Consider the following 19,191-nt stretch of genomic DNA (forward strand, 5'->3'; position numbering starts at 1 on the left):
ACGTGTATGGAATGAGCTGCCAGAGAATGTGGTGGAGGCTGGTACAATTACAACATTTAAGAGGCATTTGGATGGGTATATGAATAGGAAGGGTTTGGAGGGATATGAGCCGGGTGCTGGCAGGTGGGACTAGATTGAGTTGGGATATCTGGTCGGCATGGACAGGTTGGACCGAAGGGTCTGTTTCTATGCTGTACATCTCTATGACTCTATGGCTCTACTGGAAAGTTACGTCCACCCATTCAATTATATTCAACATTAGTGTCGGAGAGGTCAGTAAATTAGAAAAATGAAGCTTTCTCATCTAAAATGGAATTTTGCTAACAATATAACATATTAATCATATTTTGTTGAAACTACCTTTTTTTCTGTTCTCACAGAAAGTCAAATTAGATTGTTCCCAGTTTTTGGACAATCAGGTATTATGAGCTGCATGGATAGGTCTATGAGTGATGTTCCTATCCATATCTTGGGAAACCCATCCTTCTGTTGCTCAATAAGGTTAAGAATTACTGACATCTCACCATTATACTATTGTCTTAGTGTATGATAACTGCTAAACTATGACAGGTTGGAGGCACTTTAAGATTAGGGTTTTATAAAATCATGGAGTGATTGAGTCATACAGTACAGAAATGGACCCTTCGGTCCAACTCATCCATGCTGACCAAGGTTCTCAAATGTACCTTTTCCCACTTGTTGCATTTGGCTCACATCCCTCTCAACCAACCTAATCCTGTACCCTGTCCCAATGTCTCTTAATGTCCCTGTCCCAATGTCCCTATCTACCACTTCATCGGGTAATTCATTCCGCATATGAATCACTCTGTATGTGAAAACATTGCTCCTCAGGTCCCTTTTAAATCTCTCTCCTCTCACCTTAAAAATACGCCCTCTAGTTTTGAACTCACCCACCCAAGGAAAAAGACCTTTGCTATTCATCTTATCTATGACCCTCATGACTTTATAAACCTTGTTAAATGTCACCCCTCACCCTTTTATGCTGCAATGAATCCTTCTATGGGAGGGCGATCAGAATTGTACACAGTACTCCAGAAGAGGCCTCACCAATGTCCTATACAACCACAACATGACATCCCAACCACTTGTCCACGAGTGTTGCAACTTTCAATGAGCTAAGTACCTGAACCCTTAGGTCTCTTTATTCAACAACACTATCCAGGGTGCTATCATTAAATGTATAAGTCCTACCCTTGCTTGTTTTATCAAAATGCAATACTTTGCATTTATCCAAATTAAACTCCATCTGCCACTCCTTAGCCCATTGGCCCAATTAATCAATATCCATTTGAAATCTTAGATAAACTTCTTCACTGTTGACTGTACTACCATTTTTGGTGTCATCTCTAAACTTACTATGTTTCCTAAATTCTTATCCAAATCACTTATATAAATGACAAACAAAAATAGACCCAACATGGATCCCCATGGAACATGGCTGGTCAAGGCATCCAGCACGAAAAACAACCTCCACCATTATCTTCTGTCTCCTACCTTCAAGCCAATTTTGTATCCAATTGGCACAATCTCACTGAATCCCATGTGATCTAACTTTACTAACTGATCTACCATGTGAAACCTTGTTAAAGGCTTTACTGAAGTACAAGTAAACAATGTCTACCATTCTGCCCTCTATCTTTTTGATTACTTCCTCTAAAAACTTAATCAAGTTTGTGAGGCACATTTTCCCATGCACAAAGTCATGCTGACTATGCCTAATCAGTCTATGCCCCTCCAAATGCATGTAAATACAATCTCTCTGAGTCTGACATCAGTGCTGGGCAACTTGTTGAAGGGACTCTCAGGCTTCTCCTTAAAGCCTTTCTTAAATAAAGGCAAGATATTGACCACTCTCCAGTCCTCTGGCACCTCACTCGTGGCTGTAGATAATACAAATATCTCTGCTCAGGATCTTGCAATTTCTTACCTGACATCCCACAGCGTCCTAGGATATATTTGATCAGGTCCCAGAAATGTATCCGTCTTTATATTTTTTAAGACCTCCACCACTTCCTCTTCTGTAGTGTGGACTATTTTTAAGACATCAATATTTCCATGTTCTCCAGCCTTCATTTCTTTCTCCGCATGAAATATTCATTTAGTATCTCTCCCATCTTCTGCATTTCCACACATAGATGACCTTGTTGACCTTTAAGGGGCCCTATTCTCTCCCTAGTTGCTCTTTTGCTCTTAACGTACTTCTAGAATTTCTTTGGATTATCCTTAACCTTATCTATCAAGGCGATCTCATATGCCCTTTTTGCTGTCCTGACTTTGTTCTTAAGAATTCCCCTACACCTCTGAAAGTCTTCAAGATGTGGAGGTGTGGACTGGGGTGGACAAAGTTAAAAATCATACAATACCAGGTTATAGTCCAACAGATTTATTTCGAAGTAGGAGCTTTTGGAGTGCTGCTCCTTCATCTGGTAGCGATCATGTATGGAATGAACTGCCAGGGGAAGTAGAGGAGACTGGCACAATCACAACATTTAAAAGGCAGCTGGATGTGTCAATGAATAGAAAGGGCTTAAAGAGATTTGGGCCAAATGCTGACAAAGGGGAGTAGATTAATTTAGGATACCTGGTCAACAGCTATGATGTCCCAGTCTCAAGTTCCCATACATGTCCTGAGTTCATCTCCCTTACCTTAAGACCCTTGCAAAGGATAGCAGCAATAGATGAGACAGAAGCCTGAGTAATATACAACACCATTTGTTTTGAACGTTACAATGCTGGAAATGTGTTGCTGGAAAAGCGCAGCAGGTCAGGCAGCATCCAGGGAACAGGAGAATCGACGTTTCGGGCATAAGCCCTTCTTCAGGAATTCCTGAAGAAGGGCTTATGCCCGAAACGTCGATTCTCCTGTTCCATGGATGCGGCCTGACCTGCTGCGCTTTTCCAGCAACACATTTCCAGCTCTGATCTCCAGCATCTGCAGACCTCACTTTCTCCTTGAACATTACAATGCCAATCTGCATAGCAGAAAACACTGAAAGCTGATCAAATACAAGTCAAATATGACACAAATGAAAAAAGGCTAATGCTGGGGGGAGGCCTGATCAACCTTTATAGTCAGGTGTGATTTAAGTGGAACAGGCACACTATCAGAGCGAATCCACTATTTACAGTTCGTTTAGGTGATCAGGAAATCAAATGGTGCACAGACTGATGTAAGCTTGCAGAGCACTTTGAAAAGATTAGTCAGTAAGGCTGAACATTTCATGACATGGAGTGTACTAAGAGCACACTCAAGAGCAAGCTGTTAAAAGGAAAAAACAATGTCGAAATATTTGAAACTTACAAAGCTTGCAAGGATCCTATCATTGGCTTTGATTTGTCTTTGAATCTCACATCCTGTGGGCTGAATTATTGTGATTCCATCGTCAGAGAATACATAGAACATATTTCCAACACTAAGTCCTTGAAGACAAAACACAAAATGTTTCATTTGCACATTCTGTAAAATGAAATATATAGATGTTTTAGAAATATTATTGGTTGAATTCTGAAACACTTTTGAAATCACTGCAAAGAAAAAGGAAAAGCAATGTTGAAGGCATGAGAAATGCAGCCTCCAAAGAAAAAGGAAATCGCAGAGATGTTTTTGCCACTTTAACAACTTTCTATGACAAGTCTCACTTGGCATCAGAAAGGCATTAAAACAACTGCATACAGTGAATTTATGAGAAAATGCAATTGGGTCATTTTCCATCAGTGCATTCTCAAAGCATAACATTAACATACCCATTATACCTCAACGACAGGCTTTAGGAACGTATGATTTGTCATATTGAGCATCTGATAGTTTAACCCTTTTTTACAGCATTAAAACAAATGCATTAAGTATTTTTACATTGACTTTATATTTCACAATCCATATATTGGACATACTATGTCCTAGTTCTGTACTATGTATTTTGGGGCATTTATCTTATGATGTAGTGTTTCATGAAAAGGAGATAGATACTGGTAATTGAGGTACAGAGTTCAGCATATCTGGTTCATTAACCACATGATGTGGTGGATAGAAAGCTCTCCACACTGTAGTACAAACTTTCTGACCTCCAAATCGAAGTTTCTGCTTTGTTCTTCTATCACATACAGCTCTGCACTGGCAGACTTAAATTGTATAAGATTGTTCTATGAGGACTGTTTAGTGTAAAAGTAAACTTTTTAATTTGAAGAAACTTGGGGAAATAGATGGATATAATCAGACGCAAGGAAATATATGAATAACCTGTGAAATAATGGTCAATTAGACATTTTCACTGAAGAAATGGTAAGAGTTAGCAACTGAAGTGTTGGCTGCTCCTGCTTATTGTGACAATGCTCAGTTGACTATATACAACACAGGTGACCAAATACTGACCTTTAGTTTGGAGTCCTCCTTTTATTAGACACAACAAATGGCTGCATGCTTTGCAGTCAGAATGCATTATTCTGACATTAACCTTTTCAATCTTCAACAGTTTAACCTTAATTTTGCAATTTATCTTTCATTAGGGATGGGGAAGGAAAAGGTTTACTTATCAAGGTTAGTTAGTTGCAATCCAAAAAAATTTATGGCTTATCTATTAACCATACTATATGAAGAAAAAGGCATTATGAGTAGATTAATATTAAATTCTGCAAATAACTTGTATTGTCCACATAATATATTTTTATTATAACAAACATATGTGACTAGATTTGGGAATTCAGAACTCTAACTTATTGTTTTATATATATTTATGGAATGATTACTGTTAATACAAACTGATCTTATGTAATATATGCATTGTGTAATACATATTTACTGTCACACAATATAACTAAGCTGTAATATTGCATAATATACTCAGATAATTATATATTCATTCTGTACAGAATTATAGTATTTTTCTGTTGCTTATTCTTAATTATAAAAACTCATGTCTTGCATTTTTATTAGAAAAAGTTTTATCAGCATTTCCTTAAAATATATTTTTCACTTTCAATAATCCTGGAAATTTACCACACCTTCAATGCCCAGGAAGTATGGGAACCAAAAAATTAATATCTTCTATGAAATAAATTTATTTTTAAAACTTGCTTTCTACAATGACTTACTACAATGTAAGTGCCAGATGTGTATTTCTAAATCAAAAAAAGTTTTAATCAGAATTCATTCTTGATTCTTTGAATTTGGCAAAAAAATCCTTCAGACAATTTCTCCAGCACTTTATAGTTAAAACAAAATCATTAAGTGACTGTCACAGTGACAGGAAATATGTAAATCCAATGAAACTCCTTGAAGAGCTTAAGATACAATAGGACACAAATAATTAACTACAAAACATTTATGTCCCCTGATTCACTAGGCACATAGTTAGCTGATCTCATCCATAGTTAAAAATCACACACCAGGTTATAGTCCAACAGGTTTAATTGGAAGCAGACTAGCTTTCGGAGCGATGCTCCTTCATCAGGTGATTGTCACAATCACCTGATGAAGGAGCGTCGCTCCGAAAGCTAGTGTGCTTCCAATTAAACCTGTTGGATTATAACCTGGTGTTGTGTGATTTTTAACTTTGTACACCCCAGTCCAACACCGGCATCTCCAAATCATGATCTCATCCATGGCAGTCAAGGTCTGACAAGTGGTTGTTTTTGTCTTTAGATGTATGGCAAGAGAAAAAATCCATAGTTATTAACATTAGTAATGCTTTTCTGGGTATGATAAGAAGGCACACTGTTTTCTATGAGAATGATATTACAGCCAACTTGTCCCACACTTGCATTTACTTGTCCAAGAACAACACCATTTGGGGAGATGGATCAGAAACCCTGATTGATTTTATTTTCTTCAGTTGTTTGGGCCATTGAAACATTGTACAAACCCTGTCCCAGCCCCGGGTGACATCAGTTAACAGTAAAGGTCAGGGACCACATTTGAAAGCTAAATGCTTCTTTTTATTTTCTCTAGACGTGTTGTACTAGGACACAAATGGTGATGCCTACAACACCAATCAGACTGCGAACATGGTATGAACACTCTAAGCTCCAAAGACTTTGAATTAAATGGAAATAGTTTCTGAAGAATTTGGCAAACCTTTGGTTATCTGCAAGCATACAATGATATTATAAGGATGATTACTGTGTCAATTGCACATAATGATGTTTCTTTAGTACAGACATTTTCCGTTTTAGGGAATTGTGGGGAAGTAGTTGGGAAGATTATTAGGCTGTGGAGCCACATCATTAGGCTGTTGAGAATAGTTCTGCAGCCACCAACTGGTGGAGATTTGAACATGAACTGGCTCAGAAGCACAGATACCACCTAATAAACCACAAGACCTCTTACATAATACGGAGATGCCGGTGTTGGACTGGGGCGTACAAAGTTAAAAATCACACAACACCAGGTTATAGTCCAACAGGTTTAATTGGAAGCACACTAGCTTTCGGAACGACGCTCCGAATGTCACAATCACCTGATGAAGGAGCGTCGCTCTGAAAGCTGGTGTGCTTCCAATTAAACCTGTTGGACTATAACCTGGTGTTGTGTGATTTTTAACTTCTTACATAATACTATGTTAAAAACATGTGTGGCTCTTCCTTCAAAAAAGCTGCGAAAACTTAATTATACTGTAAACAGTATCCAATTATCATGTCAGAATCAATGTATAGACAAACAGAGAATGTTTTAATCATTTTATTTATTATCTGGGGATCATAAAATTCTATTGGAAGGTGTTCCATTGTTAGCAGACTTAAGATAGTCTGGAGTTTCTTGGTTTGTACTTTGAAAAGAGTAAGTCATATTGTGATGATGCTCTCAAAAAATACAGCCTGTCTCAGAGGTAGTGGGAATATTAGACTTAGAGGCACAGTATGGAGAAGGACCTGTTATTATAAGTAATAAATTGTGTTACAAACAGTGGACAAGCACATGATCACTACAACACAACAATGCACTGCAGTACCTTCCTCTCGCCACAGTATGTTTGCAACTGCAGCATCAGAGATTGGAGAAAGCCAGAAATTGATTTAAAAAAAAAGGGAAAAATATGTCAAAAATTTTATTTAATTCACACATGCAAAACTGCTCATATTCATATATATATATTCAGTAAAAAGACTAATTTTAACCATAAATACATTTAATTTTGTTTGTAACCCCTTTCTCCAATTGTTTAATTCTCCTCTTATCTTCCATTCACTGGAGGGGAGAAGTGGAAAATGGAAGTGGGTTCATTATTGTATACTAAAATTCTTTTCAGCTGGATCGAGATATCAATAATGATCACAGTGGTGGCAATTCTTCCTCCAAAACTGCTTATCTTGGAAGTTATTTTCAACAGCATTGCTCACTATAGTGACGTGGCTTAAGTCCATTTTATCTGAACCAACGTTATTACAACGACCTTTTAACAAATGTATCTGAAATGTAGGTGTGCATGTTAAATCATACTTTAATTATAAGCATTGTGAAAGAAGGTGCTGCATGTCGCCAGTTAGGTGTTAGGTATTGTTCGAGTTCTTGGGGTCACATGGTTTCCGATAAACTCTCAGTTCACAATAGCGTGGATGGAGTATGAAGTGTAAGTTGAGTTGGTCTGTGATGCAAGGGTCTGATTTGAAAAATGTATCATATAGTAACTAAGAAAATCAGGTCCCAAATGATAGATGTCTATAGGCAACAAGTCTATTTATATACTCATTGCAATAAATAGCAACATATCTATTCATTAGCTTCTTTTTTAGCAACTATTATTGCTATACTTTCTTTCTATCCATATCTGCTGATAATTACAAAACTGAAATCCTACATTACTACAGAGACTTTATTCAAAAATACTTTATTGACTGGTAAAGCACTGAGAGGAGCCTGGTGGTTCTAAAAGGCTATATAAATGTAGTCTTACTTTATTTCTGAATTGCAAGTTCGTCATTGCTGAGTGAACAAAGGGGACAGAAAACTACCCATACATGAAGTTTCTACCTATGGAGAAACTACCTACAATGTTTTTTATTGTATGGTATTTTAAAACAGAGAGACACAAAGGTGATTTAAAGGTTATAATTCATTTCAGTGTTTCAAGAGGGTAGCTGCCAGAGGAAGTGGTGGAGGCTGGTACAATTACAGCATTTAAAAAGCATCTGGATGGGCAATGAATGGGAAGGGTTTAGAAGGATGTGAGCCATGTGCTGGCAAATGGAACTAGATTAGTTTATGATAACTGGTCAGCATGAACAAATTGGACTTAAGGATCTGTTTCCATGCTGTACATAAGAGACTCTGTGACTCTAAGACATGCTACTGAATTATTCACAACTTCAGTGAAATTAAAGCCTTATAAATCATTCTCAAATGTTCACAGTATTAATATAAAATTGCCATAAAGTTTCAGGTAATTGACTTTTGTTGGTCAAATTCTTTTGATTTTATTGGAAATGAAATGTTCAGCCAGAGGATAATAAATAGACTGCCTTGGAGTTTGTAGTCTAGAGTCAGACTATTGGAGCCATTGTCAATCTTCAAAGAGTTTTATAAAAGCCAGATTATCAGACTGTGAGGAAACACGACAAAAAAGATAATTTACAAGATGTGAAGAAACAGAAATATTAATTATTTTACAAAAAGAGATAACATCTTCATGAAAAATCTTGTCTTATTTCAGTCTAAAAGCCATGATGACATGAATCACATTGATACAACTTGTGTCACTATGTGTGATGATACGATTATAAAAATGATGCACAGTTTTCTTTGGCCCTTTCTAAAATTTGTGAAATGCATTTTCATGAAGATGGAACATCTTTAACCATGTGAAGCAAATAATGAAATACTCATGAAAATTAGAAAGAAGTGGGATTTGGGTAATGCAAATTACCCCAACACTGGAACCTCAATTAAAATTCAGCCCAGACTGATGGAACGAAAGTCTCCTTTCATGCTTTTTTGAAAATGTCAAATGAGCCTAAATGTTCCCTCTTGCAATGAAAATGTATCAAATTAATTCTACCATTCTCAATATTATAGAATGATGCAGCACAAAAGAAGATCATTCAACCCAATATCCCATGTTGGCTCTTTAAGAGAGTCAACTATCTTAAATCTCTATTCTCTGGTTACTGGCTCTTTGTCATGGGAAACATTATTCTAATTTTGAATCTTTCTCCTTAATCTATTTTCATCTGGGAAGAACTCCAGCTTTTCTAATTTCTCCAAGAATCTTAAATTCTACACACACAGTTCAGGCATCTCTCCTGTAAATCTCCTCTACATTCTATCTGAGGGATTAACATCCTTTCTAAATAATGCAGAATTTAGCAAAACACTATAGCTGGGGCTTTAGCAGTATAAAACCATAAATTTATTAATAGCCTTCTTTTCCTACATTCTTCAAACTTTTGTGTTCATAACACCCCCTGCTTTCTCTGGTCTTATATTCCTGTTCATAGTGTACCATTTCGTCATATTGCTGCTCTTCTTTTTATCAGTGCATGATTTCTCATTTCTCCACATTAAACTCCTAAATGTCCACACTGCCATTAACTTGCTTATGTTCTTCTGATGACTATCACAATCACACTACATTTCTGACTTTTGCGACTACTGTAAACTTTGAAATTTTGACTCTATATCCACATCACTATACACAAAATATAACAGTCATTCTAATACTACGGCATGGTGGCTCAGTGGCTAGCACTGCTGCCTCACAGCACCAGGATCTCAGGTTCGATTCCAGCCTCAGGTGACTGTGTGGTGTTTACACATATTCCCTGTGTCTGTGTGGGTTTCTTCCCACAGTCCAAAGATATGGAGGTCATTAAAATTGACCATGGTAAGTTGCCCAGCGTGTTAGGTGCATTAGTCAGATGGAAATGGGTCTGGGTGGGTTACTCTTTGGAAGGTCAGTGTGGGCTAGTTGGGCTGAAGGGCTGTTTCCACACTGTAGGGAGTCTAATGTAATCTAAATACTAACACCTGGGTTATATCATTATATATCTATTACGCTCTAAAAAAGCATTCACTAATTACTTTCTCTTGCTTAGACAACTTTTGTCACTTCCCCTGCGTTCTCTTCTTTTAGCAATCTAGGATATTGCTTATTCAGTTCAGCTGACTTTTCTACTTTGAGCTCTGCAAACTTTTAAGTACTTTGTCTTTTACCGTGACTTTAGTAGTATCCTCTACTTTGTTTATTATTCACTCATGGGAAGTGAGCATTGCGGTCTGGGCCAGCATTTATTGCCTGTCCTTTTTTTGCCTATGAGAAGGACATGGTGAGCTGCATTCTTAAGTAGTTGGAATCTACGTGTAGCAGGTAGACCCACAATGCTCCTTTATTGATGCATTACTTATTTAATACCTCGGCCATGCCTTCTGCCTCCGCTAGAAAAAAATCCTGCTTGGTGCGGAATTGATCCAGCTTTTCTCTGACTGTATATTTTATGATTTATGTACATTAAGTATTTCTGTGATCCTTTTGAAGTCATCCACTAATCAATTGGCATTTTTATTGCCACCCACCCATTTTTAGTTCTTCTTTATAGCTTCTGTAATCAGCTTGCTTGTGTTCTACATTATAAGACTCATATTGATCCTATTTTGTTTCAATTTAATCTCTACATCTCAGGTATTTAAGAAAGTAAAAGTTGTAGATGGCCTTCCTTTCACACTTTCCTGTCTTTTAATAGCATTGTCCTAGCAACTGCTTAAAAATAATTCAAAGGAAATTTTTGACTGAGATAAAATTAAGGGTGTCAAAAAAAAGCAATTGCAATTTACCATGAGGAAGCTATAAGTCATATAATAATTTATCTCATAAAACACTCTTTAATTAAATTCTACTGCAGCCAAAGTTAAATGAAAAGCCTAGAGGCATAACACACAGCAAGGACACAAAAGCAATATACAGAGCTGTAACATAATATATAAAAACATAACTGGCACTTTGTTTTAATTATGAGTTTAAAATTTCATTTTTCTAGATTTTCTCACATATGTAGAAAAAACGTTCGCTCTATTTATTGGAATTTTCTGCAAACCTGGTAACTTGTGAATATAGCATCTGACCAACTGGATTAGTGTTAACTCCACTGAGTTACTCAATTTAATATTAACAACAACATGAAGTTATATAACACTGTAAATGTGCAAAGATGTCCTAAAGCACATCAAAGAGGTGTAATTGGAGAAAAAAAGAATTCTGAACCAAAGGAACAAGCATCAGGAAATGTGACCAAAGGTTGGTCAAAGAGGGAAACATTTTTTAAAAAATCATTGATGAGATTTGTCCCTGCTGGCTAGGTTAGCACTTATTGTCCATTCCAAATTGCCCTTGATTTTGGTACAACAAATAAAGATAGGGCTTATATAATTAATGGTACGGCCTTGTAGTGTTGTAGAACAGGGGGACCTATCCAGATACATAATTCTTTGAAGTTTGCATCACGTATGGATAGGTGGTTAAAAACGTGTTTGGCACATTTGCCTTTATTGTTCAGTCCTTTGAGTATAGACAGTTCTTCTCTGTGCAACCCTGCATTATAGAAAAATCGGCCTTTAGAAGCAGCACTAAAAGTGTTGGCAATGTAAGTTTAAAAGTTTGCACTTTAGAAACAATGTAAACAGTCCATCAATCAGGTTATTTTGAATTCACATTAACAAAACATGCATTACAGCAGAACGACCTGTATAGGAGTTGGGAAGACATGTTGAGATGAAACCTCTTCTGGAATACTGTGTCCAGTTCTGGTCATCCAGTTATAGGAAGGATATGATCAAGATGGAGAGGTTTCAGAAGAGATTTCTCAGGATGTTGCTGGGTATGCAAAGTCTGAGTTATAAAGAAAGTCTGGATAGTCTGGGACTTTTTAAACTGGAGATTGGGAGATGATCTCACAGAAGTTTATAAAATAATGAGAGGTATCAATGGAGTTACTGGGAGTTGTCTTTTTCCTAGGATGGGGGATTTCAAAACCAGGGGCACATTTTTAAGGTGAGAGGAGAGAGATTTTAAAAAGACCTAAAAAGCAATTTTTTTTTGCATAGAGGGTAGTTCGTGTGTGGAATGATCTTCCTGAGAAAGTGGTGGATGCAGGTACAATTACAATATTTAAAAGACATTTGGGTTGATACATGAAAAGGAAAGGTTTGGAGGGATATGGGCCAGCTAGGACTAGTTTGGTTTGGGATTGTATTTGGCATGGACTTGTTGGACCAAAGGGCCTGTTTCTGTGCTGTATGATTCAATGACTGTATATCTTGCATGGTGAATTAAATTGGTTAAGTATTGACATCTGTGATGTTGGAGATAGCAGGAGGAGGGTGGGATGGATCATCCATTTGATACTTCTGGCTGAAGTTAGATGAAAACACCTTGTCTTGTGCACTGATGCACTGGACTCCACCATCACTGAGGATGGAGCTATTTGTGGACCCTCTACCTCCAGTGAGTTGTTTAATGTCCAACACCATTGATGACTGGATGTGACATCCAGTCTGTTGGATGCGGAAATGTTTATCTTCTCCACCACCCCCTGTGCCCCCAATTCCATGCTGCTTTTACACACACAAAAAAAATCTTGTGTTGTAATTTCACCAGCTGACACTTCATTTTTATGTATGCCTGATGCGGTTTCTGACATTCCCTTCTACACTCTTTGGTGGGATCTGTAAGGTCATGAAGTTACAGATTGTGGTTGAATACATTCTGCAGTTGCTGATGGTCCAAAGCACTGCATGAATGCCCAGTTTTTGTGTTGCTAGATCTATTCCAAAGTCTGTCCTATTTAGTATGGCAGTGGTGCCACACAGAACAATGGACAATATCCTGTTTGTGAAGAGGGGACCTTGTCTACACAAGGGCTGTGCAGTGGTCAGTCCTACCAATCCTATCATGGAATGATGCATATGTGTTAAGTAGATTGGTGAGAACCCTTTAGGTAGGATTTCCCCTCTTGTTTCCCTCATCACCTGCCATTGACCCAGTCTATCACTCTGTCCTGTTGGACTCAGCCAGCTGCTAAGCCACTCTAAGTGATGGACATTGAAATTCCACAACCAGAGTACACTCCGTGCTCTGCCACCCTTGCTTCTTATAAATGACATTCATTGTGCAATGATATTGATTCATTAGCTGAAGGAGAGCAGTAGGTGGTAAACAGTGGTAGACTTCCTTGTCCACTCTTGATGTCACGCAATGAGACTATATGGGGTGTGCAGTCAATGTGGAAGACTCCATGTTCCGCTTCTGCCAGACTGCGCACCCATATGCCACCATTTCTGTTTGTGTATCCTTCTGGTGGTTCAGGACACATCCACGAATTGTTGTAGTGATATCGGGGACATTGTACGTCTGATGCAATTTCTTGACAATGGAAAGGTAGGGAAGGTTCAGAGTGGAATTGAAAAATACAAACCAGAGAAGCAAATAGAGAGTTTGAGAAGAGCCCAGCAGCAAAAATAAATGGAATTTGAAAAGTATTTTCCGATGTATAAATTGTGAAAAGTTCAGAAAACAAAGATTGGAAATTATTATGAATCTAAGGAGGGGATACATTTATGGAAGTGGAAGGTTGATGCAGGGCTGGTGTATTCAAGTTGCACCTTCACCAAGGAGAAAATTCTTGGTGAAGAGAGTAGTTGAGAGAATTGACGAGTGTAAATTGATAAAGAGGTATCAGTTAGGTCACTGTACTTAACATTGATACTCCATCAGGAACAGAAGAGATGCTTCCAAAAACACACATGGATCTAACTTTGCTCTCTGAACATTTCGGCAAGTCAATTTACATTTAATTATCATGCATTTTACAGTATGGGCAGTGCCTTCTGTGAAACCTTCGACTGTGAGTAGTGAGAAAGTGTTGTATCTTGGAACAATGCGCTAGTGTACTGCAAAGCATTGTCAGATAAAATTCTTGTGAAATAACAAGCATACTGATGGCAACTGTCAATGTGTCCAGAACTGATGAGCTCATGGTATCTTTGATTTGTCGCACAAAAGGGGATTTCGTGTAGTCAGTCATCAGAATGTAATCAAATCCATGGACATGAAAAATATCAGTGGCAATTGTGCACCATGACTTGGAAGGTGTATCATGCAGGGAGAGAATCTCTTGATTGTTGAAATTGATGGAGTTGAGGTTTCACGTAACTTGATTAGTTGATCAATGTCCGTAGGTGTGCTGCAAGTAATTGTCATTATAAACACTTGTTTTCTGCACCTTGTGATCTATATGAATATGCTTTAGCATCTCTTGATTTAATGCTTATAGATTTGCTATTTGTCTTTGAAGATTAAATTCCTTGAGTGTCCTAGGTCATTTCTGAATGACCAGATTATGCTTGTAGTTGCACCAGTGTCAATATTAGCATTAACTGAAAGTTGGCCGTTCCTTTAGGCGTATATCCTTTGGATAGGGATAAACGTTTTTCTCATGGTGTCGATGTATCAAATTGTCTGCCTCGGTCTGTGAAGTTGCAGTTACTTCTTCGATTGCGTTAATATGATGGATAGAATTGTGAAAAATTGTGTTGGGCTCTTCTCAAACTCTATTTGCTTTTCTGGTTTGTACGTATCAACTCCACTCTGAACCTTCCCTATCTTTCCATTGTCAAGAAATTGCTTCTAATGTACCATGGTTGGCTGACTCTTTTTCACTTGCTGACATGGAGAATTGTGTTGGACTTTGGGTTTCCTAAGGTAATTAGATTCCTTGCATGTTTTAGTTCAATGACTTCTTTTAGAATATATCTTGCATATGTCATGAAATGCTAGGCACTGAATTGGTGGTATGAGACAAGCCACATGACATATAAGATTTGGATGGTCTGTTGAAGCTGTTGATTGGCACAATAGTTTTTGTCAAGTAAAGCACTTGAAGCAGTTGCTAGCTAGCCACATTTGCTTCAACTGAGTCCTGTTCTTCAAGCAATACTTTATTAGTATAATCTTTAAGTTTGTATAGAAGTGCTTTTCTGAAGGAATTAATAGGTGGAAAGAAAATGACCATTTCCATTAGCCTTTCAGCTAAATTTGAGTTGATTAAATTACATTGTACACTTTTGCCAACAACACTTGCCAACAAATTAATCAAATATTTTACTTGGTTGTTGACTGAAACTTAAGCTTGTCTACGAAAATCAGAAAAGTTTTGTCAGGATCTTTACTGTCATCATTAGAAATAACAAAGGATTTAACTCTTTTAAATTCTTCTTTTCCCAAAGGTATATGAAATTTGACTGAAATGCAAGATCTGAAATAAAAACAGAAAGCATTGAATAAATCCTGAAGGTCCAATGAAATATTAAATTGGACTTGAAACATGAACTTTGCTTCCCTCTTCACAGATGCTGCCAGATCTGTTGAGTTTCTCCAGCTCTTTCTGTTTCTAATTAAGGAGTTTGATTGCCTGTCTTCTTCAACAGTTGTGTATTGACCCAGGAACTGAAGCTTAATCCTAAATAATGGAAGCTTTGACAGAATGTCAATGGCTTGCCAATCCATGCGAGATATTTGTTTTTTTATCTCTGTCACACTCATCTATCCCTGGAGAGGGGCTTATGCCCAAAACGTTGATTTTCCTGCTCCTCGGATGCTGCCTGACCGGCTGTGCTTTGCTAATGCCACACGTTTTCACACACTTTAAAAGACAGTATAAAAATCTGCAGAGTAATGTAATGTTTTCTGTTTATTTTTTCAAACAAATTGGTATGGCATTTTTTTTTGTTGGTTTGTGCATCATTTTAAAAATAGTAACTTGAATCTCTCGGTGGAATTCTCACCAAAAAAGAGGTGATGGCTTCATGTATACTTTTTTTGTTTGTTTATGCACTATTTTAGAAGGCAAGATGGTGAAATCTGATGATAGGACACAGCTAAGGCTTTTATAGAAAGCAGAAGTTTTGGCATTTTCTTCCTGTACTTTATTAAATGGGATCTGCCCTTTATACTTGTAAACTTCCTTTATTTTAAGTTAGCCCAGTTGTGGCTCTTTTTTAAAGAGAGAGAGAGTACTCCCGAAATGTTGTGTCTCTTTTGAGGTTTTTATGCTTCAATATGGGTTGTAACACTAATCTTGATTGTAGTTGTAACTGCATCACCGAACTCAGGTAGATGAGGAGGATTTACCATGAGGAGAAATTATTTTCATGACTGCCTGATTTCAGTGCCGTCTGATAGACACTAACCAGCTGTCACAGCCTTAGCTTTGAATGCCACTTTTTATCATCACGATGTGATTTCTTGGGTCAAATAGTATAATTTTGTCTCTGACCCTTAAAGTCAACTTATATAAAATATAACATAAAGTTTGGGAGTTTATTGAGACAACTAACTTTTTCTCATGCCATGTGGGATAGGCACAATGCTCATTATCAGCTTCAGGTCAAACCTCATTCTTGAATTTGGTAGGGAGTTTTCTTTTAAAGCCAGATGGCTCTTCTGCCACTAATCCTCCTATTTACCCTATTAGGGAGTGAAATGTGGTAGTTGGCTTGTACATCAGTCACAGAAAGTAAGCATTTAGTGGTGGAGAAGATAGATGGTATGTAGCCTTCATAGTGAGAGGATTTGAGTAAGGAGCTGGGATGTTTTGCTGTAGTTGCATTAGGCCTATGAGAGTACACTTGGAGTACTATGTGCAGTTTCAGTCTCCTTCTCTGAGCAGAGACATTCTGGCTATGGACAGAGTGCAACAAATGTTTACCAGACTAATTCCTGGGATGGTAGTACTGACTTATGAAGACAGGAGAAAGTGAGGACAGCAGATGCTGGAGATCAAAGTCGAAGAGTGTGGTGCTGGAAAAGCACAGCCGGTCAGGCAGCATCTGAGGAGCAGGAAAGTCGACGTTACGGGCATAAGCCCTTCATCAAGAAGGAAGGACAGTTTAAATGCAGATGAATGTTCCCAATGATCATGAGTCCAGAACCAAGGGTCACAATTTAAGGTAAAGGATAGGCAATTAGGACTGAGATGAGGAGAACCTTTTTCACCGAGACAGTGATGACCTTATGGAGTTCTCTGCCACAGAAAGCAGTTAAGGCCAAAACAGAATTTTTCAAGAAGGAGTTAGGTATAGTTCTTTGAGCTAAAGGAATCAAGGGGTATGGGGAGAAAGCAGGAATAGGGTACTGAGTTGGATGATTAGCCATGATCATATTGGATAGCAGAATATGTTTGAAGGGCCAAATGGCCTACTCTAGCTTCTTTCTTCAACATTTCCAAGCCTTTCTATGAACTTGTGCCAGAATCAGTGGATGCTGAGGCCCCCCTTAATGTTAGGAGCATTTTGCTCCATTCTTTAATGCTTTTCAGAAGATGTCTGGTGAGTTCCTCATTCGGCAGGTGTTGGCAGTTACAGAGCATCATTGCTTACCAAATACCTCATTGACAACCTGACTAATCATATCCATCTTAACGATCTCAGTGAACATATTAGACATCAAGAAAACTTGACATGGAGTCCAGAGTGATCACCTGACAGATTCAGCTCACGTCGATTTTGCCTGTCCTCGGATGCTGCCTGAATTGCTGTGCTCTTCCAGCACCACTGATCCAGATTCGGCTCACCACCTACTCTGAATGACCACCATGTTGGACACCAAGCACTAACCTTTCAGGGTGTACTCCTTCGGCATTGGCCACATGCCAACCTCTAAGAACCCTCGTGGTACACCTCCAATCCATTTACAGGATGCTTGTGCACTTCAATGCTGCACCAAAGGTTGTACTGGCGATGATCACTACAATGTTGCAGCAAGGACACTGTGCACTCAGGGACATGAACCCAGCTCAGGGATTGGACCAGGATGCATTTCTGGACTGTTTGCTCACAATAATATCACTCACTCGCTTTGCCCCTACCTGGATGCTCACAGCATCTCTGCCGTGCATTTGTGCTTTGTTTCCTCAGCTGAAAATTCAAGGTTCGTATTACTTTTGATTTGCTTTGTCATTTAGCACAATCTCTGTTTCGAGGTAATGGGCTACATCTTATGTTTGCATGGCTCAGTCCCTGTTGCATTGGCCTTTGGAGGGCTTTTTGCTACAAGATCTAATGAGGTTTCTTGCCACATCTTACCAAACATCCTGCCATACTTCTACGGCATCCCATTCATCCAGTACTATTGCTACCTTACCAAACGCAGTTCCTGGAATACTGATCACAATTCTGCTTCCCAATATTCCTCCCCTTACAAATGCAGCTTCCACTTCACAACTGTTATCTACCTTTGCTCTCAGCCTGCAGCCCCCAATCCCAATGAACAGGCTCTGAAGCATCGCCATGACCCAAACACTCTTTCTCTTTAGTTTATCTGCATTGACCTGACAGACTAATAGTGGTCGAACTCCTTGAGCGAACTAACCAGACATCCCTGGGTGAGAAGCGCCCAGACCACTGACTGATGCCTGTACATCTCCGCAGTGCTATAGTCTTACTCTCCCCAGACTGGCATCTGTGAAACCACAGGACTTACCATGAACCACTGCCCAGACAACAGAGCATGGAGCCCTGACCCAAAACACCCCAACTGGTTACCTGACTGTCGCCAATCCCTTGGACTTGTAAAGGAGACTGCCGTTGACCTACGATACCAGAACGTCCTGACTGACAGGTGCCTCCACGCACATCAGTAAGGTCTACTCCCCTGAGACTTTGAGAGATGGCTTGCTTGCTTGCTGCACATGCAGTGTATTTACTGTGTCAGCAGCTGGCACAAAATGTGAGATTGACCTAGCATACAAAAAGATATCTGCCCTTCTTAACCAAACACTATTGGCCAGCAAGACAGGGTACCTGGTTACATGACTGTGCTAATTGGCACAGCATGCCAACGCAACTAGAAAGCTGATTAGCATGCGGGTAGGTTGTAAGTGAGCAAAAGCTATGAGAGCAAGCAAGCAGCTCGAAGATATAGCCTGATCGAATCCAATCTTTGTTTGCAACATCTCTTTGCAGCAGCCTTTAGTGCTAGTTTCCAGTGCGCCCTGCAATGCAGATCTGTGTTTTCTAAACAGCAGTGAGCTGGCATTACTAGCTACCCACTCTGATTTCCATGTCAAGAATTCTTGATGTCTAGTTTGTTCAGTGCACTTAGTAAAATGAACATAACTGAGGCAAGCTGAGGCATTAATAAGCTGTTTAACAAACAATAATCCACTTAATTGGCAACTCATTACTGCCGAGTG

At 38.6% G+C, this 19,191-nt stretch overlaps 1 protein-coding gene across 2 annotated transcripts in view; it reads right to left on the bottom strand.

The window, feature by feature from the left end:
- The window catches only part of LOC122556579 (follistatin-related protein 5-like), a 563,792-nt gene that overhangs the window by 23,817 nt on the left and 520,784 nt on the right, over positions 1-19,191 (bottom strand). Inside the window, exons 11-12 of one of the 2 annotated variants that reach the window (XM_043703425.1) lie at positions 6,966-6,992; positions 3,323-3,441 (exon numbers count right to left, since the gene is read on the bottom strand). In XM_043703425.1, coding sequence (XP_043559360.1) covers positions 3,323-3,441; positions 6,966-6,992 — 146 coding nt within the window. The remainder of the gene's footprint in view (positions 1-3,322; positions 3,442-6,965; positions 6,993-19,191) is intronic. The other variant, XM_043703426.1, reaches the window with a different exon arrangement.

The sequence above is a fragment of the Chiloscyllium plagiosum genome, chromosome 14 (assembly GCF_004010195.1).
Source record: "Chiloscyllium plagiosum isolate BGI_BamShark_2017 chromosome 14, ASM401019v2, whole genome shotgun sequence".
Lineage (NCBI taxonomy): Eukaryota > Metazoa > Chordata > Chondrichthyes > Orectolobiformes > Hemiscylliidae > Chiloscyllium > Chiloscyllium plagiosum.